General features: G+C 48.2%; 1 protein-coding gene across 2 annotated transcripts in view; it reads left to right on the plus strand.

The window, feature by feature from the left end:
* LOC115124383 (DDB1- and CUL4-associated factor 5-like) overlaps positions 1 to 19603 on the plus strand; it is a 46596-nt gene that overhangs the window by 12331 nt on the left and 14662 nt on the right. For both annotated transcript variants that reach the window (XM_065025919.1, XM_065025918.1), the window contains 5 exons: positions 1360 to 1396; positions 5026 to 5165; positions 12259 to 12388; positions 12830 to 13043; positions 17033 to 17099. In XM_065025919.1, coding sequence (XP_064881991.1) covers positions 1360 to 1396; positions 5026 to 5165; positions 12259 to 12388; positions 12830 to 13043; positions 17033 to 17099 — 588 coding nt within the window. The remainder of the gene's footprint in view (positions 1 to 1359; positions 1397 to 5025; positions 5166 to 12258; positions 12389 to 12829; positions 13044 to 17032; positions 17100 to 19603) is intronic.

Genomic DNA, 19603 nt, shown 5'->3' on the forward strand with positions numbered 1-19603 from the left:
AGCCAGATGTTGGTCGTCTGCTGCTATAGCCCGGTGTTGGCTGTCTGCTGCTATAGCCAGGTGTTGGTCGGTCTGCTGCTATAGCCCGGTGTTGGTCTGTCTGCTGCTATAGCCCGGTGTTGGTCGTCTGCTGCTATAGCCCGGTGTTGGTCGTCTGCTGCTATAGCCAGGTGTTGGTCTGTTTGCTGCTATAGCCCGGTGTTGGTCTGTTTGCTGCTATAGCCAGGTGTTGGCCGTCTGCTGCTATAGCCCGGTGTTGGCTCTCTGCTGCTATAGCCAGGTGTTGGTCGTCTGCTGCTATAGCCCGGTGTTGGCTGTCTGCTGCTATAGCCAGGTGTTGGTCGTCTGCTGCTATAGCCCGGTGTTGGCTGTCTGCTGCTATAGCCAGGTGTTAGCCGGTTTGCTGCTATGCTTTAGCCCATCTGTGACAAGGACTGACGAGTTGTGCGTTCCGAGATGTTCTGCAAACCACTATTCTACTGCACCGTTATTTGTCTGTTTCTAGCCCGCCTGTTTTAATTTGCACAATTTTTGCCATTCTCCTTCGACCTCTCTCTTCGCCCACAGGACTGCCGCTGACTGGACGATTTTTGTTTGTCGCACCATTCTCTGTAAACCCTAGACACCGGTGTGCCCGAGACACTGGAACCAGTGTGCCTGGCACCGACGATTATACAATGCTCAGGTCACTCATTTTGCTCCCACTCAGTCGGAACAGTAGCTGAATGCCTTGATGCCTGTCTGCCTGCCTGCTTTTATATAGGAAACCACAGCCACGTGACTCACTGTCTGTAGAAGGGATCCATTTATTTTTAAATGGGGTGGTGTACCTAATAAACTGGCCTGGGTGTATTCGTTTTGTCACCGTAGTATCACTTATACTGCAATGAAAAAACATGCAGTTGTTGCCCTAAGCATGTCATACGTTCTTATGTGCCTCTGTTTTGGTTATGAATGGGGTATGAAGTCCTTATCAACTAAAGTGTTCTAATTAAGCAATAAGGCACAAACCGTGTGTGGTATATGGCCGATATACCACAGCTAAGGGCTGTTCTTACGCACGATGCAACACGGAGTGCCTGGATACAACCCTTAGCTGTGGTATATTGACCATATATCACAAAACCCCCCCTGAGGTACCTTATTGCTGTTATAAACTGTTTACCAATGTAAATAGAGCAGTAAAAATACACGTTTTGTCATACCTGTGGTATACGGTCAGATATACCACGGCTGTCAGCCAATCATCATTCAGGGCTCGAAGCATCCAGTTTATAATATTTAGATTTAGTGTTCTATGGGTCGACCCGTAGCCTGATTTTCTTGTGTTAATTTGTGGTCTGTTGTCTCTTTCTCAAGGTAACGACGAACAGGTCATCCTTCATGATGTAGAGCAGTGAGTATATTATCAGTCTTCATCAGTGTGTACCTACACTGGAATCAGTCTTCTGCCTCTCGTTCCACCCCATCTCCTTGTATATATCTGCCTCTCGTTCCACCCCGTCTCCTTGTATCTGCCTCTCGTTCCACCCCATCTCCTTGTACCTGCCTCTCGTTCCACCCCATCTCCTTGTACCTGCCTCTCGTTCCACCCAGTCTCCTTGTATCTGCCTCTCGTTCCACCCCGTCTCCTTGTATGTATCTGCCTCTCGTTCCACCCCATCTCCTTGTATATATCTGCCTCTCGTTCCACCCCATCTCCTTGTATATATCTGCCTCTCGTTCCACCTCATCTCCTTGTATGTACCTGCCTCTCGTTCCACCCCATCTCCTTGTACCTGCCTCTCGTTCCACCCCATCTCCTTGTATATATCTGCCTCTCGTTCCACCCCATCTCCTTGTATATATCTGCCTCTCGTTCCACCCCATCTCCTTGTATATATCTGCCTCTCGTTCCACCCCATCTCCTTGTATATATCTGCCTCTCGTTCCACCCCATCTCCTTGTATATATCTGCCTCTCGTTCCACCCCATCTCCTTGTATGTACCTGCCTCTCGTTCCACCCCATCTCCTTGTATCTGCCTCTCGTTCCACCCCGTCTCCTTGTATCTGCCTCTCGTTCCACCCCATCTCCTTGTATGTATCTGCCTCTCGTTCCACCCCATCTCCTTGTATGTATCTGCCTCTTGTTCCACCCCCGTCTCTTTGTACCTGCCTCTCGTTCCACCCCATCTCCTTGTACCTGCCTCTCGTTCCACCCCGTCTCCTTGTATCTGCCTCTCGTTCCACCCCATCTCCTTGTATGTACCTGCCTCTCGTTCCACCCCGTCTCCTTGTATGTACCTGCCTCTCGTTCCACCCCGTCTCCTTGTATGTACCTGCCTCTCGTTCCACCCCATCTCCTTGTATCTGCCTCTCGTTCCACCCCATCTCCTTGTATGTATCTGCCTCTCGTTCCACCCCATCTCCTTGTATCTGCCTCTCGTTCCACCCCATCTCCTTGTACCTGCCTCTCGTTCCACCCCATCTCCGTATCTGCCTCTGTATCTGCCTCTCGTTCCACCCCATCTCCCTCGTTTCACCCCGTCTCCTTGTATGTACCTGCCTCTCGTTCCACCCCGTCTCCTTGTATGTACCTGCCTCTCGTTCCACCCCGTCTCCTTGTATGTACCTGCCTCTCGTTCCACCCCGTCTCCTTGTATGTACCTGCCTCTCGTTCCACCCCGTCTCCTTGTATCTGCCTCTCGTTCCACCCCATCTCCTTGTATGTATCTGCCTCTCGTTCCACCCCATCTCCTTGTACCTGCCTCTCGTTCCACCCCATCTCCTTGTACCTGCCTCTCGTTCCACCCAGTCTCCTTGTATGTACCTGCCTCTCGTTCCACCCCGTCTCCTTGTATGTACCTGCCTCTCGTTGTCATTTTGGGGGTATTGTGTGTAGATTTGAGGCAAAAAAAATGATTTAACCCATTTTAGAATAAGGCTGTAACGTAACAAAGTGGAATAGTTGAAGGGGTCTGAATACTTTCCCGAATTCACTGTAGGCCTTTCAGGGAATGATTGACTTTGCTGTTGTACATGAAGTCGCTGTAGGCCTATCAGGGAATGATTGACTGTTGTACATGAAGTCGCTGTAGGCCTATCAGGGAATGATTGACTTTGCTGTTGTACATGAAGTCGCTGTAGGCCTATCAGGGAATGATTGACTTTGCTGTTGCCTACAGGGAATGATTGACTGTTGAAGTCGCTGTAGGCCTATCAGGGAATGATTGACTGTTGCCTATCAGGGAATGATTGACTGTTGTACATGAAGTCGCTGTAGGCCTATCAGGGAATGATTGACTGTTGTACATGAAGTCGCTGTAGGCCTATCAGGGAATGATTGACTTTGCTGTTGTACATGAAGTCGCTGTAGGCCTATCAGGGAATGATTGACTGTTGTACATGAAGTCGCTGTAGGCCTATCAGGGAATGATTGACTGTTGTACATGAAGTCGCTGTAGGCCTATCAGGGAATGATTGATTGACTTGTGCATGAAGTACGCTGTAGGCCTATCAGGGAATGATTGACTGTTGTACATGAAGTCGCTGTAGGCCTATCAGGGAATGATTGACTGTTGTACATGAAGTCGCTGTAGGCCTATCAGGGAATGATTGACTGTTGTACATGAAGACGCTGTAGGCCTATCAGGGAATGATTGACTGGCCTATCAGGCCTATCAGGAATGAATGATCAGGGAATGATTGACTTTGTACTGTTAGGCCTATCATGAAGTCGCTGTAGGCCTATCAGGGAATGATTGACTGTTGTACATGAAGACGCTGTAGGCCTATCAGGGAATGATTGACTGTTGTACATGAAGGCCTATCAGGGAATGATTGACTGTTGTACATGAAGACGCTGTAGGCCTATCAGGGAATGATTGACTGTTGTACATGAAGTCGCTGTAGGCCAGGGAATGATTATCAGTCGGAATGATTGACTGTTGTACATGAAGTCGCTGTAGGCCTATCAGGGAATGATTGACTGTTGTACATGAAGTCGCTGTAGGCCTATCAGGGAATGATTGACTGTTGTACATGAAGACGCTGTAGGCCTATCAGGGAATGATTGACTGTTGTACATGAAGTCGCTGTAGGCCTATCAGGGAATGATTGACTGTTGTACATGAAGTCGCTGTAGGCCTATCAGGGAATGATTGACTGTTGTACATGAAGTCGCTGTAGGCCTATCAGGGAATGATTGACTGTTGTACATGAAGTCGCTGTAGGCCTATCAGGGAATTGATTGACTTTGCCTATCAGGGAATGATGTGATGAAGACGCTGTAGGCCTATCAGGGAATGATTGACTGTTGTACATGAAGTCGCTGTACATCAGGGAATGATTGACTGTTGCATGAAGTCGGTAGGCCTATCAGGGAATGATTGACTGTTGTACATGAAGTCGCTGTAGGCCTATCAGGGATTGATTGACTGTTGTACATGAAGTCGCTGTAGGCCTATCAGGGATTGATTGACTGTTGCTGCTGTACATCAGGGATTGATTGACTGTTGTACATGAAGTCGCTGTAGGTCTATCAGGGATTGATTGACTTTGCTGTTGTACATGAAGTCGCTGTAGGTCTATCAGGGATTGATTGACTGTTGTACATGAAGTCGCTGTAGGTCTATCAGGGAATGATTGACTGTTGTACATGAAGTCGCTGTAGGCCTATCAGGGAATGATTGACTGTTGTACATGAAGTCGCTGTAGGCCTATCAGGGAATGATTGACTGTTGTACATGAAGTCGCTGTAGGTCTATCAGGGAATGATTGACTGTTGTACATGAAGTCGCTGTAGGCCTATCAGGGAATGATTGACTGTTGTACATGAAGTCGCTGTAGGTCTATCAGGGAATGATTGACTGTTGTACATGAAGTCGCTGTAGGTCTATCAGGGAATGATTGACTGTTGTACATGAAGTCGCTGTAGGTCTATCAGGGATTGATTGACTGTTGTACATGAAGTCGCTGTAGGCCTATCAGGGATTGATTGACTTTGCTGTTGTACATGAAGTCGCTGTATTCTGTTTCTCCTCCAGAGGCGAGACTCTGAACGTGTTCCTTCACGACGATGCGGTGTACGGCCTGTCCGTCAGCCCCGTTAACGACAACGTGTTCGCCAGCTCCTCGGACGACGGACGGGTCCTCATCTGGGACACACGGCAGCCGCCACATGGAGGTAATAATACACTTAACAACGAATTTCAACGATTTTTTTTTTACTGAGTTACAGGAAATCTGTCCATTTTTAAATAAATTAATTTAGACCCTAATCTACGGATTTCACGTCTGGGCAGGGGCTCAGCCATGGGTGGGGCCTGGGAGGGCATAGGCCCACCCACTCACCACTATACACGCCAGCTACTACAGCAACTGAAATGACTGCAAAACTTAGCAAAGAACTGCAGTTAGTTTCGGAATGGGTAGCAAGGAATAACTTAGTCCTACATTTTTTCAAAACTAAAAGCATTTTATTTAGGACAAATCGTTCACTAAACCCTAAACCTCAACTACATCTTGTAATGAGTAACATGGAAATTGAGCAAGTTGAGGTGACTAAACTGCTTGGAGTAACCCTGGATTGTATACTGTCATGGGTCGAAACATATTGATACAACCGTAGCTAAGATCGGGAGAAGTCTGTCCATAATAAAGTGCTGCTCTACCTTCTTAACAACACTATCAACAAGGCAGGTCCTACAGGCCCTCGTTTCTACCTTCTTAACAACACTATCAACAAGGCAGGTCCTACAGGCTCTAGTTTCTACCTTCTTAACAGCACTATCAACAAGGCAGGTCCTACAGGCCCTAGTTTCTACCTTCTTAACAACACTATCAACAAGGCAGGTCCTACAGGCCCTAGTTTCTACCTTCTTAACAACACTATCAACAAGGCAGGTCCTACAGGCCCTAGTTTCTACCTTCTTATCGACATTATCAACAAGGCAGGTCCTACAGGCCCTAGTTTCTACCTTCTTAACAACACTATCAACAAGGCAGGTCCTACAGGCCCTAGTTTCTACCTTCTTAACAACACTATCAACAAGGCAGGTCCTACAGGCCCTAGTTTCTACCTTCTTATCGACATTATCAACAAGGCAAGTCCTACAGGCTCTAGTTTCTGCCTTCTTAACAGCACTATCAACAAGGCAGGTCCTACAGGCCCTAGTTTACATTTACATTTAAGTCATTTAGCAGACGCTCTTATCCAGAGCGACTTACAAATTGGTGCTTTCACCTTAAGACATCCAGTGGAACAGCCACTTTACAATAGTGCATCTAGGTCTTTTAAGGGGGGGGGAGAAGGATTACTTTATCCTATCCTAGGTGTTCCTTAAAGAGGTGGGGTTTCAGGTGTCTCCGGAAGGTGGTGATTGACTCCGCTGTCCTGGCGTCGTGAGGGAGTTTGTTCCACCATTGGGGGGCCAGAGCAGCGAACAGTTTTGACTGGGCTGAGCGGGAACTGTACTTCCTCAGTGGTAGGGAGGCGAGCAGGCCAGAGGTGGATGAACGCAGTGCCCTTGTTTGGGTGTAGGGCCTGATCAGAGCCTGGAGGTAGTGAGGTGCCGTTCCCCTCACAGCTCCGTAGGCAAGCACCATGGTCTTGTAGCGGATGCGAGCTTCAACTGGAAGCCAGTGGAGAGAGCGGAGGAGCGGGGTGACGTGAGAGAACTTGGGAAGGTTGAACACCAGACGGGCTGCGGCGTTCTGGATGAGTTGTAGGGGTTTAATGGCACAGGCAGGGAGCCCAGCCAACAGCGAGTTGCAGTAATCCAGACGGGAGATGACAAGTGCCTGGATTAGGACCTGCGCCGCTTCCTGTGTGAGGCAGGGTCGTACTCTGCGGATGTTGTAGAGCATGAACCTACAGGAACGGGCCACCGCCTTGATGTTATTTGAGAACGACAGGGTGTTGTCCAGGATCACGCCAAGGTTCTTAGCGCTCTGGGACGAGGACACAATGGAGTTGTCAACCGTGATGGCGAGATCATGGAACGGGCAGTCCTTCCCCGGGAGGAAGAGCAGCTCCGTCTTGCCGAGGTTCAGCTTGAGGTGATGATCCGTCATCCACACTGATATGTCTGCCAGACATGCAGAGATGCGATTCGCCACCTGGTCATCAGAAGGGGGAAAGGAGAAGATTAATTGTGTGTCGTCTGCATAGCAATGATAGGAGAGACCATGTGAGGTTATGACAGAGCCAAGTGACTTGGTGTATAGCGAGAATAGGAGAGGGCCTAGAACAGAGCCCTGGGGACACCAGTGGTGAGAGCACGTGGTGAGGAGACGGATTCTCGCCACGCCACCTGGTAGGAGCGACCTGTCAGGTAGGACGCAATCCAAGCGTGGGCCGCGCCGGAGATGCCCAACTCGGAGAGGGTGGAGAGGAGGATCTGATGGTTCACAGTATCGAAGGCAGCCGATAGGTCTAGAAGGATGAGAGCAGAGGAGAGAGAGTTAGCTTTAGCAGTGCGGAGCGCCTCCGTGATACAGAGAAGAGCAGTTTCAGTTGAATGACTAGTCTTGAAACCTGACTGATTTGGATCAAGAAGGTCATTCTGAGAGAGATAGCGGGAGAGCTGGCCAAGGACGGCACGTTCAAGAGTTTTGGAGAGAAAAGAAAGAAGGGATACTGGTCTGTAGTTGTTGACATCGGAGGGATCGAGTGTAGGTTTTTTCAGAAGGGGTGCAACTCTCGCTCTCTTGAAGACGGGAGGGACGTAGCCAGCGGTCAGGGATGAGTTGATGAGCGAGGTGAGGTAAGGGAGAAGGTCCCTGGAGATGGTTCTGGAGAAGAGAGGAGGGGATAGGGTCAAGCGGGCAGGTTGTTGGGCGGCCGGCCGTCACAAGACGCGAGATGTCATCTGGAGAGAGAGGGGAGAAAGAGGTCAGAGCACAGGGTAGGGCAGTGTGAGCAGAACCAGCGGTGTCGTTTGACTTAGCAAACGAGGATCGGATGTCGTCGACCTTCTTTTCAAAATGGTTGACGAAGTCATCTGCAGAGAGGGAGGAGGGGGAGGAGGATTCAAGAGGGAGGAGAAGGTGGCAAAGAGCTTCCTAGGGTTAGAGGCAGATGCTTGGAATTTAGAGTGGTAGAAAGTGGCTTTAGCAGCAGAGACAGAGGAGGAAAATGTAGAGAGGAGGGAGTGAAAGGATGCCAGGTCCGCAGGGAGGCGAGTTTTCCTCCATTTCCGCTCGGCTGCCCGGAGCCCTGAGTTTCTACCTTCTTAACAACACTATCAACAAGGCAGGTCCTACAGGCCCTAGTTTCTACCTTCTTAACAACACTATCAACAAGGCAGGTCCTACAGGCCCTAGTTTCTACCTTCTTAACAACCATATCAACAAGGCAGGTCCTACAGGCCCTAGTTTCTACCTTCTTAACAACACTATCAACAAGGCAGGTCCTACAGGCCCTAGTTTCTACCTTCTTAACAACACTATCAACAAGGCAGATCCTACAGGCCCTAGTTTCTACCTTCTTAACAACACTATCAACCAGGCAGGTCCTACAGGCCCTAGTTTCTACCTTCTTAACAACACTATCAACAAGGCAGGTCCTACAGGCCCTAGTTTCTACCTTCTAAACAACACTATCAACAAGGCAGGTCCTACAGGCCCTAGTTTCTACCTTCTTAACAACACTATCACCAAGGCAGGTCCTACAGGCCCTAGTTTATACCTTCTTAACAGCGCTATCAACAAGGTAAGTCCTACAGGCCCTAGTTTATACCTTCTTAACAGCGCTATCAACAAGGCAGGTCCTACAGGCCCTAGTTTCTACCTTCTTAACAACACTATCAACAAGGCACAAAGAGGGACTACGGAAAATTGCAGTTGTCTCAGAACAGGGTAGCACGGCTGGCCCTTGGATGTGCACAGAGGCTAACATTAATGACATGGATGTCAATCTCTCATGGCTCAAAGTGGAAGAGAGATTGACTTCCTCACTACTTGTTTTTGTAAGAAGTGTTGACAAGCTGAAGGTACCAAGCTGTCTGTCTAAACTACTAGCATACACCTCAGACAGCCATTCATACTCCACAAGACATGACACCACTGGTCTCTTCACAGTCCAAGTCCAGAACAGACTATGGGAGGCACACAGTACTACATAGAGCCATGACTACATGGAACTCTATTCCAAAGAACTACATAGAGCCATGGCTACATGGAACTCTATTCCACAGTACTACATAGAGCCATGACTACATGGAACTCTATTCCACAGTACTACATAGAGCCATGACTACATAGAACTCTATTCCACAGAACTACATAGAGCCATGACTACATGGAACTCTATTCCACAGAACTACATAGAGCCATGACTACATGGAACTCTATTCCACAGAACTACATAGAGCCATGACTACATGGAACTCTATTCCAAAGAACTACATAGAGCCATGGCTACATGGAACTCTATTCCACAGTACTACATAGAGCCATGGCTACATGGAACTCTATTCCACAGTACTACATAGAGCCATGACTACAAGGAACTCTATTCCACAGTACTACATAGAGCCATGACTACATGGAACTCTATTCCACAGTACTACATAGAGCCATGACTACATGGAACTGTATTCCACAGTACTACATAGAGCCATGACTACATGGAACTGTATTCCACAGAACTACATAGAACTGTATTCCACAGAACTACATAGAGCCATGGCTACATGGAACTCTATTCCACAGTACTACATAGAGCCATGACTACATGGAACTCTATTCCACAGAACTACATAGAACCATGACTACATGGAACTCTATTCCACAGTACTACATAGAGCCATGGCTACATGGAACTCTATTCCACAGTACTACATAGAGTCATGACTACATGGAACTCTATTCCACAGAACTACATAGAGCCATGACTACATGGAACTCTATTCCACAGAACTACATAGAGCCATGACTACATGGAACTCTATTCCACAGAACTACATAGAGCCATGACTACATGGAACTCTATTCCACAGAACTACATAGAGCCATGACTACATGGAACTCTATTCCACAGAACTACATAGAGCCATGGCTACATGGAACTCTATTCCACAGAACTACATAGAGCCATGGCTACATGGAACTCTATTCCACAGTACTACATAGAGCCATGACTACATGGAACTCTATTCCACAGAACTACATAGAGCCATGACTACATGGAACTCTATTCCACAGTACTACATAGAGCCATGACTACATGGAACTCTATTCCACAGTACTACATAGAGCCATGACTACATGGAACTCTATTCCACAGTACTACATAGAGCCATGACTACATGGAACTCTATTCCACAGTACTACATAGAGCCATGACTACATGGAACTCTATTCCACAGTACTCCATAGAGCCATGACTACATAGAACTCTATTCCACAGTACTACATAGAGCCATGACTACATGGAACTCTATTCCACAGAACTACATAGAACTCTATTCCACAGAACTACATAGAGCCATGGCTACATGGAACTCTATTCCACAGTACTACATAGAGCCATGGCTACATGGAACTCTATTCCACAGTACTACATAGAGCCCTATTCCACATCAGGTAACTGATGCAAGAAGTCAAATCAGATTTTAAAAATACTGTGACAAACATAGGCACAGACACGTGCACACACACACACGATAACATACGCACTATACACACACACACACACACTTACACATAGATTTTGTGTTGTTGATATGTGGTAGTAGAGTATGGGCCTGAGGGCACACACTTAATGTGTTCTGAAATCTGTTATTTATGTATTGTAATGTTTTTATAATTGTATAAACTGCCTTAATTCTGCTGGACCCCAGGAAGAGCAGCTAGTGCCTTGGCAGCAGCTAATGGGGATCCATAATAAATACTTGGGAGACTGGCCCACCCACTGGGGAACAAGGCCCAGCCAATCAGAATGAGTTTTTCCCCACAAAAGGGCTTTATTACTGTGGCATTGTGTTGTGTGTTAAAACTGCACATTTTAGAGCGGCCTTTTATTGTCCCCCCCCCAGCACAAGGTGCACCTGTGTAATGATCATGCTGTTTAATCAGCTTCTTGATAGGCCACCTTTATTTTATTTATTTAACCAGGCAAGTCAGTTAAGAACAAATTCTTATTTTCAATGACGGCCTAGGAACAGTGGGTTAACTGCCTTGTTCAGCGGCAGAACAACAGATTTGTACCTTGTCAGCTCAGGGATTTGAACTTGCAACCTTTCGGTTACTAGTCCAACGCTCTAACCACTAGGCTACCCTGCCACCTCTACACTCTAACCACTAGGCTACCCTGCCACCTCTACACTCTAACCACTAGGCTACCCTGCCGCCTCTACACTCTAACCACTAGGCTACCCTGCCGCCTCTACACTCTAACCACTAGGCTACCCTGCCACCTCTACACTCTAACCACTAGGCTACCCTGCCACCTCTACACTCTAACCACTAGGCTACCCTGCCGCCTCTGCACTCTAACCACTAGGCTACCCTGCCATCTCTACACTCTAACCACTAGGCTACCTGCCACCTCTACACTCTAACCACTAGGCTACCCTGCCACCTCTACACTCTAACCACTAGGCTACCTGCCACCTCTACACTCTAACCACTAGGCTACCCTGCCACCTCTACACTCTAACCACTAGGCTACCTGCCACCTCTACACTCTAACCACTAGGCTACCCTGCCGCCTCTACACTCTAACCACTAGGCTACCCTGCCACCTCTACACTCTAACCACTAGGCTACCCTACCACCTCTACACTCTAACCACTAGGCTACCCTACCACCTCTACACTCTAACCACTAGGCTACCCTGCCGCCTCTACACTCTAACCACTAGGCTACCCTGCCACCTCTACACTCTAACCACTAGGCTACCCTGCCGCCTCTACACTCTAACCACTAGGCTACCCTGCCGCCCCTCACCTGTCAGGTGGATGGATTTTCTTAGCAAAGGAGAAATGCTCACTAACAGGGATGTAAACAAATTAGTGCACAACATTTGACAGAAATAAGCATTTTGTGCGTACTTAACATTTCTGGGATCAGCTCATGAAAGATGGGACCAACACTTTACATGCTAATTTATATATTTATATACAAATATAAAATGTTCATGTTGCATTTTTATATTTTTGTAAAGTATTTTTCAGTGTATTATTGTGTATATAAAACCTATTGCGATAGGCCTACACCTGATCAATAACAATGTCATCTGAGTTAAAATCCATGTCCTTCCCTGTGTGTTTCAGAGCCCTTCTGTCTGGCCAACTACCCATCAGCCTTCCACAGTGTGATGTTCAACCCGGCAGAGCCCCGACTGCTGGCTACAGCCAACTCCAAGGAGGGGGTGGGGCTGTGGGACATCCGCAAGCCTCGCACGTGAGAGCTTCTGTTAACCGTCACACTCGGAACTCTCAGGCTGTAATCCAGCATCTGTTTTACCCAATTTGTCCACCAGAGGGCACTGTTTAAATTTTATTTTTATTTTATTTAATTCACCAATTTCTTAACATTGCTTCTATTCTGACCATATAAGATTGAAACTGCCTCTAAATGTAATCAGACATAAGTACCCTCCAGTTATTTGTCTCCTCTTTATCTACACCGTCTGTCAATCACTTTTATTTTATAAGGCCCTTTTTACATCGGTGGCTGTCAGTGCTTTATCAGTCAAGCAAAGCAGTGGCCAGGAAAAACTCCCCTTTGAAGGAAGAAACCTAGAGAGGAACACGACTCCTACTCTTCCTTCCTAATCCACCTCTCTCTCTGTCTCTCAATTCAATTCAAGTTTCCACCTCATTCTCTCTCCGTCTCTCCCAGTTCTCTGCTGCGGTACGGCGGTAGCATGTCCCTGCAGAGTGCCATGTCAGTGCGTTTTAATAGCGCAGGGACCCAGCTCCTGGCCCTGCGTCGCAGGCTACCCCCGGTCCTCTACGAGCTACACTCTCGCCTACCCAGCTTCCAGTTCGACAACCAGGGCTACTTCAACTCCTGCACCATGAAGAGCTGCTGCTTCGCTGGAGACAAGGATCAGGTGAGCCCTCGGGGCTATGGATGGCATCCCAAATGGCACGCTGTTCCCTACATAGTGCCCTACAGCTTGTAGAGCCCTGTAGACCCTGGTCAAAAGTAGTGCACTATATAGGGAATAAGGACTAAAGTAGTGCACTATATAGGGTCTAAAGGAGTGCACTATATAGGGAATAAGGTCTAGAGTAGTACACTATATAGGGAATAGGGTATAAAGGAGTGCACTATATAGGGAATAGGGTCTAAAAATTGTCCTGTTGAAAAACAAATGATAGTCCCACTAAGCCCAAACCAGATGAGATGGTGTATCACTGCAGAATGCTTTGCTAGCCATGCTGGTTAAGTGTGCCTTGAATTCTAAATAAATCAGACAGTAAAGCACCATCACACCACCACCTCCATGCTTCACGGTGGGAACCACACATGCAGAGATCATCCGTTCACTCACAAAGACACGGGGGTTAGAAGCAAAAATCTCAAATCAGACCAAAGGACAGATTTCCACCGATCTAATGTCCAAGTCTCTTCTTCTTATTGGTTTCCTCTAGTAGTGGTTTCTTTGCAGCAGTTCTTTGGGTTGCAATTTCTGAGGCTGGTAACTCTAATGAACTTATCCTCTACAGCAGAGGTAACTCTGGGTCTTTCCTTTCCTGTGGCGGTCCTCGTGGGAGCCAGTTTCATCATAGCACTTGAAGAAACTTTCAAAGTTCTTGAAATTTTCCGTATGAACTGACCTTCATGTCTTAAAGTAATGATGGACTGTCGTTTCTCTTTGCTTATTTGAGCTGTTCTTGTCATAATATGGACTTGGTCTTTTACCAAATAGGGCTATCTTCTGTGTACCCACCCCTACCGTATTGGTTGAGAGAATGCCAAGAGTGTGCAAAGCTGTCATCAAGGCAAAGGGTGGCTACTTTGACGAATCTCAAATATAAAATATATGTTGATTTAACACTTCTTTTTTGGGGGGGGGGGTTACTACATGATTCCATATGTGTTATTTCATAGTTTTGATGTCTTCACTATTATTCTACAATGTGGAAAATGGTTTTAAAAAATAAAGAAAATCCCTGTAATGAGTAGGTGTCAACTGTTGACTGGTACGGTATCTACCAATTAGCAGAGACTAATGGATGTGATCCCTGTGGGACTTTGACCTTCAACCTTTGCGTCGCTAGGTAACACTCGTACTATCTAAACTACAGACCGTTCTGTTTTCGGGCATACCTAGAAAGTCAACGTCCCAATTTTTCTGTGTGTGTGTGGTTTTTTTCTCTTTCTATTCTGGGAAGAGAGCGAGAGAGAGAAAGTCTGTTAAAGAGAGGCTTCCCTACAGAGACATTTATAAAGTTGTGTTTTCCTGAAGGAACTCTGCAGTGGGCTCAAGGGATCCGTCTCAAATGGTACCCTGTTCCTTATGCCGTGCACTACATTAGACATTAGCCCTTTTATCTAGTTGGGGAGGTCGTCCAGAGGGCAACGGTGACGGGCGGAGACTAGAGGGAGGCGGAGACTAGAGGGAGGCGGAGACTAGAGGGAGGCTGTCCTTCCCGTGACCATAACTGAACCATTACATACATGTCCCCTATTCCTCACATAGTAGGGCACTATGTAAGGAATAGGATGCAATTTGGCACTAGCCCCCCTCCCCCTCATATGAGACATGATATCACTCTGAAACCATGTCTACTTTATGTTCACAATTGGCTGCGGTGCTGTCAGGGGAGACCTTCGCTGCAGAAGAAGACCCTTCTAGAATAACAGAACCGTGCTGCAGCCGGCTGGAATCTACCAGTGGCGTGTGAGACCAGAGACACACGAAGCGCGAGGGAGAAGTTAGGCCTTGTGGGGGAAGAGCTGATTTAGAATGCCTGCAGCTACATTCACTAGTGCTTTCTCTCTGCTGTGCGGACTGGCCCCTGACTACTTGTTGTCAAGGTGACGATGTTGCTTAGAGACGACAAAAGGCTTGTGCCGGTTATGGTTACAATTCTATTCGTGTGTCCTGGGGTTCACCTCCCAGGTGTCACCGCGGGCCTCCCAATGACCCTAGTGGTGTCACCGCCGGCCTCTTAATGACCCTAGTGGTGTCACCGCGGGCCTCTTAATGACCCTAGTGGTGTCACCGCGGGCTTCTTAATGACCCTAGTGGTGTCACCGCGGGCCTCTTAATGACCCTAGTGGTGTCACCGCGGGCCTCCCAATGACCCAAGTGGTGTCACCGCCGGCCTCTTAATGACCCTAGTGGTGTCACCGCCGGCCTCTTAATGACCCTAGTGGTGTCACCGCCGGCCTCTTAATGACCCTAGTGGTGTCACCGCCGGCCTCTTAATGACCCTAGTGGTGTCACCGCCGGCCTCTTAATGACCCTAGTGGTGTCACCGCCGGCCTCTTAATGACCCTAGTGGTGTCACCGCGGGCCTCTTAATGACCCTAGTGGTGTCACCGCGGGCCTCTTAATGACCCTAGTGGTGTCACCGCGGGCCTCTTAATGACCCTAGTGGTGTCACCGCGGGCCTCTTAATGACCCTAGTGGTGTCACCGCGGGCCTCTTAATGACCCTAGTGGTGTCACCGCGGGCCTCCCAATGACCCTAGTGGTGTCACCGCCGGCCTCTTAATGACCCTAGTGGTGTCACCGCGGGCCTCTTAATGACCCTAGTGGTGTCACCGCGGGCCTCTTAATGACCCTAGTGGTGTCACCGCGGGCCTCTTAATGACCCTAGTGGTGTCACCGCGGGCCTCTTAAATGACCCTAGTGGTGTCACTAGTTAGTAGATAATGACCCCAGTGATGTCACTAGTTAGTAGACAATGACCCTAGTGATTGAGTGAGACAAATAGCACCCTGTTCCCTCCCATAGCTCACTACCCTGGTCCAAAGTAGTGCACTATATCTGGAATAGGTTGCCATTTGAGGTGCAGTCTTTGGATCATTCTGGATCATTCTTCTCTTCTGGCTTCATTGGCTCGGCTCCTCGTTGCCTGGCAACAGACACCACACATATTTCTGCTCAGTGTGTTTTTTTGGAGAAGTGTACACCTCATCTCAAATTCTATCTTCCCTCGGAGAAGAGATTTGTCATAAATTCTTCTGTCTCCCTATTGTAACTGCGCTGCCTGTTTTGCTGTTTCTACAACTGGATCCTTGGAAGTTAAAAAAAATAAAATAAAATGTAAAAATTGCAATTATTTTCCCCTTGAAGGATTTAGGCTCGGATTCATAAAGCGTTAAGAGTGCTGATTTAGGATCAGATCTTGTCTGTGTTTTCTTTCTCCATTATGATCTAAAATACAAAACCTAAAACTGATCCTAGGCCAGCCGTCTTACTCGGGAGGCTCTTTATGAATACTCAAAATGGACTGGCCGTAATGTTTTAAAGTTTAGATGTTTACCTGACTATCTTCTTAAGCTTTTTTGTTCTGGAGGATTAATTGTTGATAACAAGCTTCTCTTTTTGTTGTTGGTATCAACAGAAACGGAGAACATTGTGTAATAGTTCAACATCAGGATGTGTTTTATAGAGGACGTCGTCTTACAATGAGTCCCAAATCCAAACCCTATTCCCTATGTAGTCCACTACTTTTGTCAGCAGGGCTCTGGACTAAAGAAGTGCACTACATTGGGAATAGGGTCTAAAGAAGTGCACTACATTGGGAATAGGGTCTAAAGAAGTGCACTACATAGGGAATAGGGTCTAAAGAAGTGCACTACATAGGGAATAGGGTCTAAAGAAGTGCACTACATAGGGTATAGGGTCTAAAGAAGTGCACTACACAGGGAATAGGGTCTAAAGAAGTGCACTACATAGGGAATAGGGTCTAAAGAAGTGCACTACACAGGGAATAGGGTCTAAAGAAGTGCACTACATAGGGAATAGGGTCTAAAGAAGTGCACTACACAGGGAATAGGGTCTAAAGAAGTGCACTACATAGGGAATAGTGTGGCATTTTGAGATGCCTCTATGTTTAATCTCTCTGTTGTCTTCCTCCAGTACGTCTTGTCTGGATCAGATGACTTCAACCTTTATATGTGGAGAATCCCAGAGGATCCTGAAGCAGGTAAGTGTGTGTGTGGTGTGTGTGTGTGTGTGTGTTTCAATCTTATATGTGTAAATAGCTACGTTTCTGTACAATTTGTGACAGATGAAACAATATGCAAATTTCCCCACCAGGGAGGTTTACAGTAAACAGTACAGTAAAGGCTTTGCGTGATGAACTTTGTCCCCATAAAAATGACTTTTGCTGTTATATTCTCATGTTAAATGGGTTTCCATGACATTTTAAACTTTACTGATGGTTTTGTGTTTTATATAGTGAAATGTGTCCTCTGGCCGACGGGGACAGTGAAATGTGTCCTCTGGCCGACGGAGACAGTGAAATGTGCCCTCTGGCCGACGGAGACAGTGAAATGTGTCCTCTGGCCGACGGAGACAGTAAAATGTGCCCTCTGGCCGACGGAGACAGTGAAATGTTCCCTCTGGCCGGCGGAGACAGTGAAATGTGCCCTCTGGCCGACGGAGACAGTGAAATGTGCCTCTGGCCGCGGAGTGAAATGTGCCCTCTGGACGGAGACAGTGAAATGTGCCCTCAGACGGCTCAGTGAAATGTGCCCTCTCCATTATGCGGAGACAGTGAAATGTGCCCTCTACGGAGACAGTGAAATGCCCAAAAAACCAGTGAAACGATCCTAGGAGACAGTGAAATGTGCCCTCTGGGACGGGCAGTGAAATGTGCCCTCTGGCCACGGAAGTGAAATGTGCCCTCTGGACGGAGACAGTGAAATGTTTGGCCCGCCGGAAAGTTAAATGTGCCCTTGGCCGACAGCTCACAGAGACAGTGAAATCTTCTCTAACAGTGAAATGTTCTGGTTCGGAGACAGTTAATTGCCCTCTGACGGAGACAGTGAAATGTGCCCTCTGGCCGACGGCTCATTGAGACAGTGAAATGTTCTCTGGCCGACGGAGACAGTGAAATGTGCCCTCTGGCCGACGGAGACAGTGAAATGTGCCCTCTGGCCGACGGAGACATGAAATGTGCCCTCTGGCCGACGGAGACAGTGAAATGTGCCCTCTGGCCGACGGAGACAGTGAAATGTGCCCTCTGGCCGACGGAGACAGTGAAATGTGCCCTCTGGCCGACGGAGACAGTGAAATGTGCCCTTCGACGGAGACAGTGAAATGTGTCCTCTTACATTGGAGACAGTGAAATGTGTCCTCTGGCCGACGGAGAAGTGAAAGTGCCCTCTGGCCGACGGAGACAGTGAAATGTGCCCTCTACGGAGACAGTGAAATGTGCCCTCTGGCCGACGGAGACAGTGAAATGTGCCCTCTGGCCGACGGAGACAGTGAATGTGTCCTCTACAGCTCACGGAGACAGTGAAATGTGTCCTCTGGCCGACGGAGACAGTGAAATGTGTCCTCTGGCCGACAGCTCACGGAGACAGTGAAATGTGTCTGGCCGACGGAGACAGTGAAATGTGCCCTCTACGGAGACAGTGAAATGTGCCCTCTGGCCGACGGAGACAGAATGTGCCCTCTACGGGAATATGTGCCCTCTGGTCGACGGAGACAGTGAAATGTGCCCTCTACCGACGGAGACAGTGAAATGTGCCCTCTACGGAGACAGTGAAGTGCCCTCTGGCCACAGGAGACAGTGAAATGTGTCCTCTACGGAGACAGTGAAATGTGTCCCTCTGGCACGGAGACAGTGAAATGTGTCCTCTGGCCGACACGGAGACAGTGAAATGTGCCCTCTGGCCGACGGAGACAGTGAAATGTGCCCTCTACGGAGACAGTGAAATGTGCCCTCTGGCGACGGAGACAGTGAAATGTGCCTCTGGCCAACGGAGACAGTGAAATGTGCCCTCTGGCCGACGGAGACAGTGAAATGTGCCCTCTCCACGGAGACAGTGAAATGTGCCCTCTGGACAGGGAGACAGTGAAATGTGCCCTCTGGCCGACAGCTCACAGAGACAGTGAAATGTGTCCTCTGGGGACAGTGAAATGTGCCCTCTGGGCACGGAGACAGTGAAATGTGCCCTCTGTGACGGAGACAGTGAAATGTGCCCTCTCCGACGGCTCATTGAGACAGTGAAATGTGCTCTCTGGCCGACGGAGACAGTGAAATGTGCCCTCAATCGGCCAGGAGACAGTGAAATGTGCCCTCTGGCCGACGGAGACAGTGAAATTGCCCTCTGACAGTGAAATGTGTCCTCTGGCCACGGAGACAGTGAAATGTGCCCTCTCCGTGACAGAGTGAAATGTGCCCTCTGACGGAGACAGTGAAATGTGCCCTCTGGCCAGGGAGACAGTGAAATGTGCCCTCTGGCCGACGGAGGTGAAATGTGCCCTCTGGCCGACGGAGACAGTGAAATGTGCCCTCTGACGACGGAGACAGTGAAATGTGCCCTCTGGCCGACGGAGACAGTGAAATGTGCCCTCTGGCCGAGCGGAGACAGTGAAATGTGCCTCTGGCCGCGGAGACAGTGAAATGTGCCCTCTGGCCGACAGCTCACAGAGACAGTGAAATTGCCCTCTGACAGCTCACCGACGGGAGACAGTGAA

Source organism: Oncorhynchus nerka, linkage group LG12 (assembly GCF_034236695.1).
Source record: "Oncorhynchus nerka isolate Pitt River linkage group LG12, Oner_Uvic_2.0, whole genome shotgun sequence".
In the NCBI taxonomy this organism is placed as follows: Eukaryota; Metazoa; Chordata; class Actinopteri; order Salmoniformes; family Salmonidae; genus Oncorhynchus; species Oncorhynchus nerka.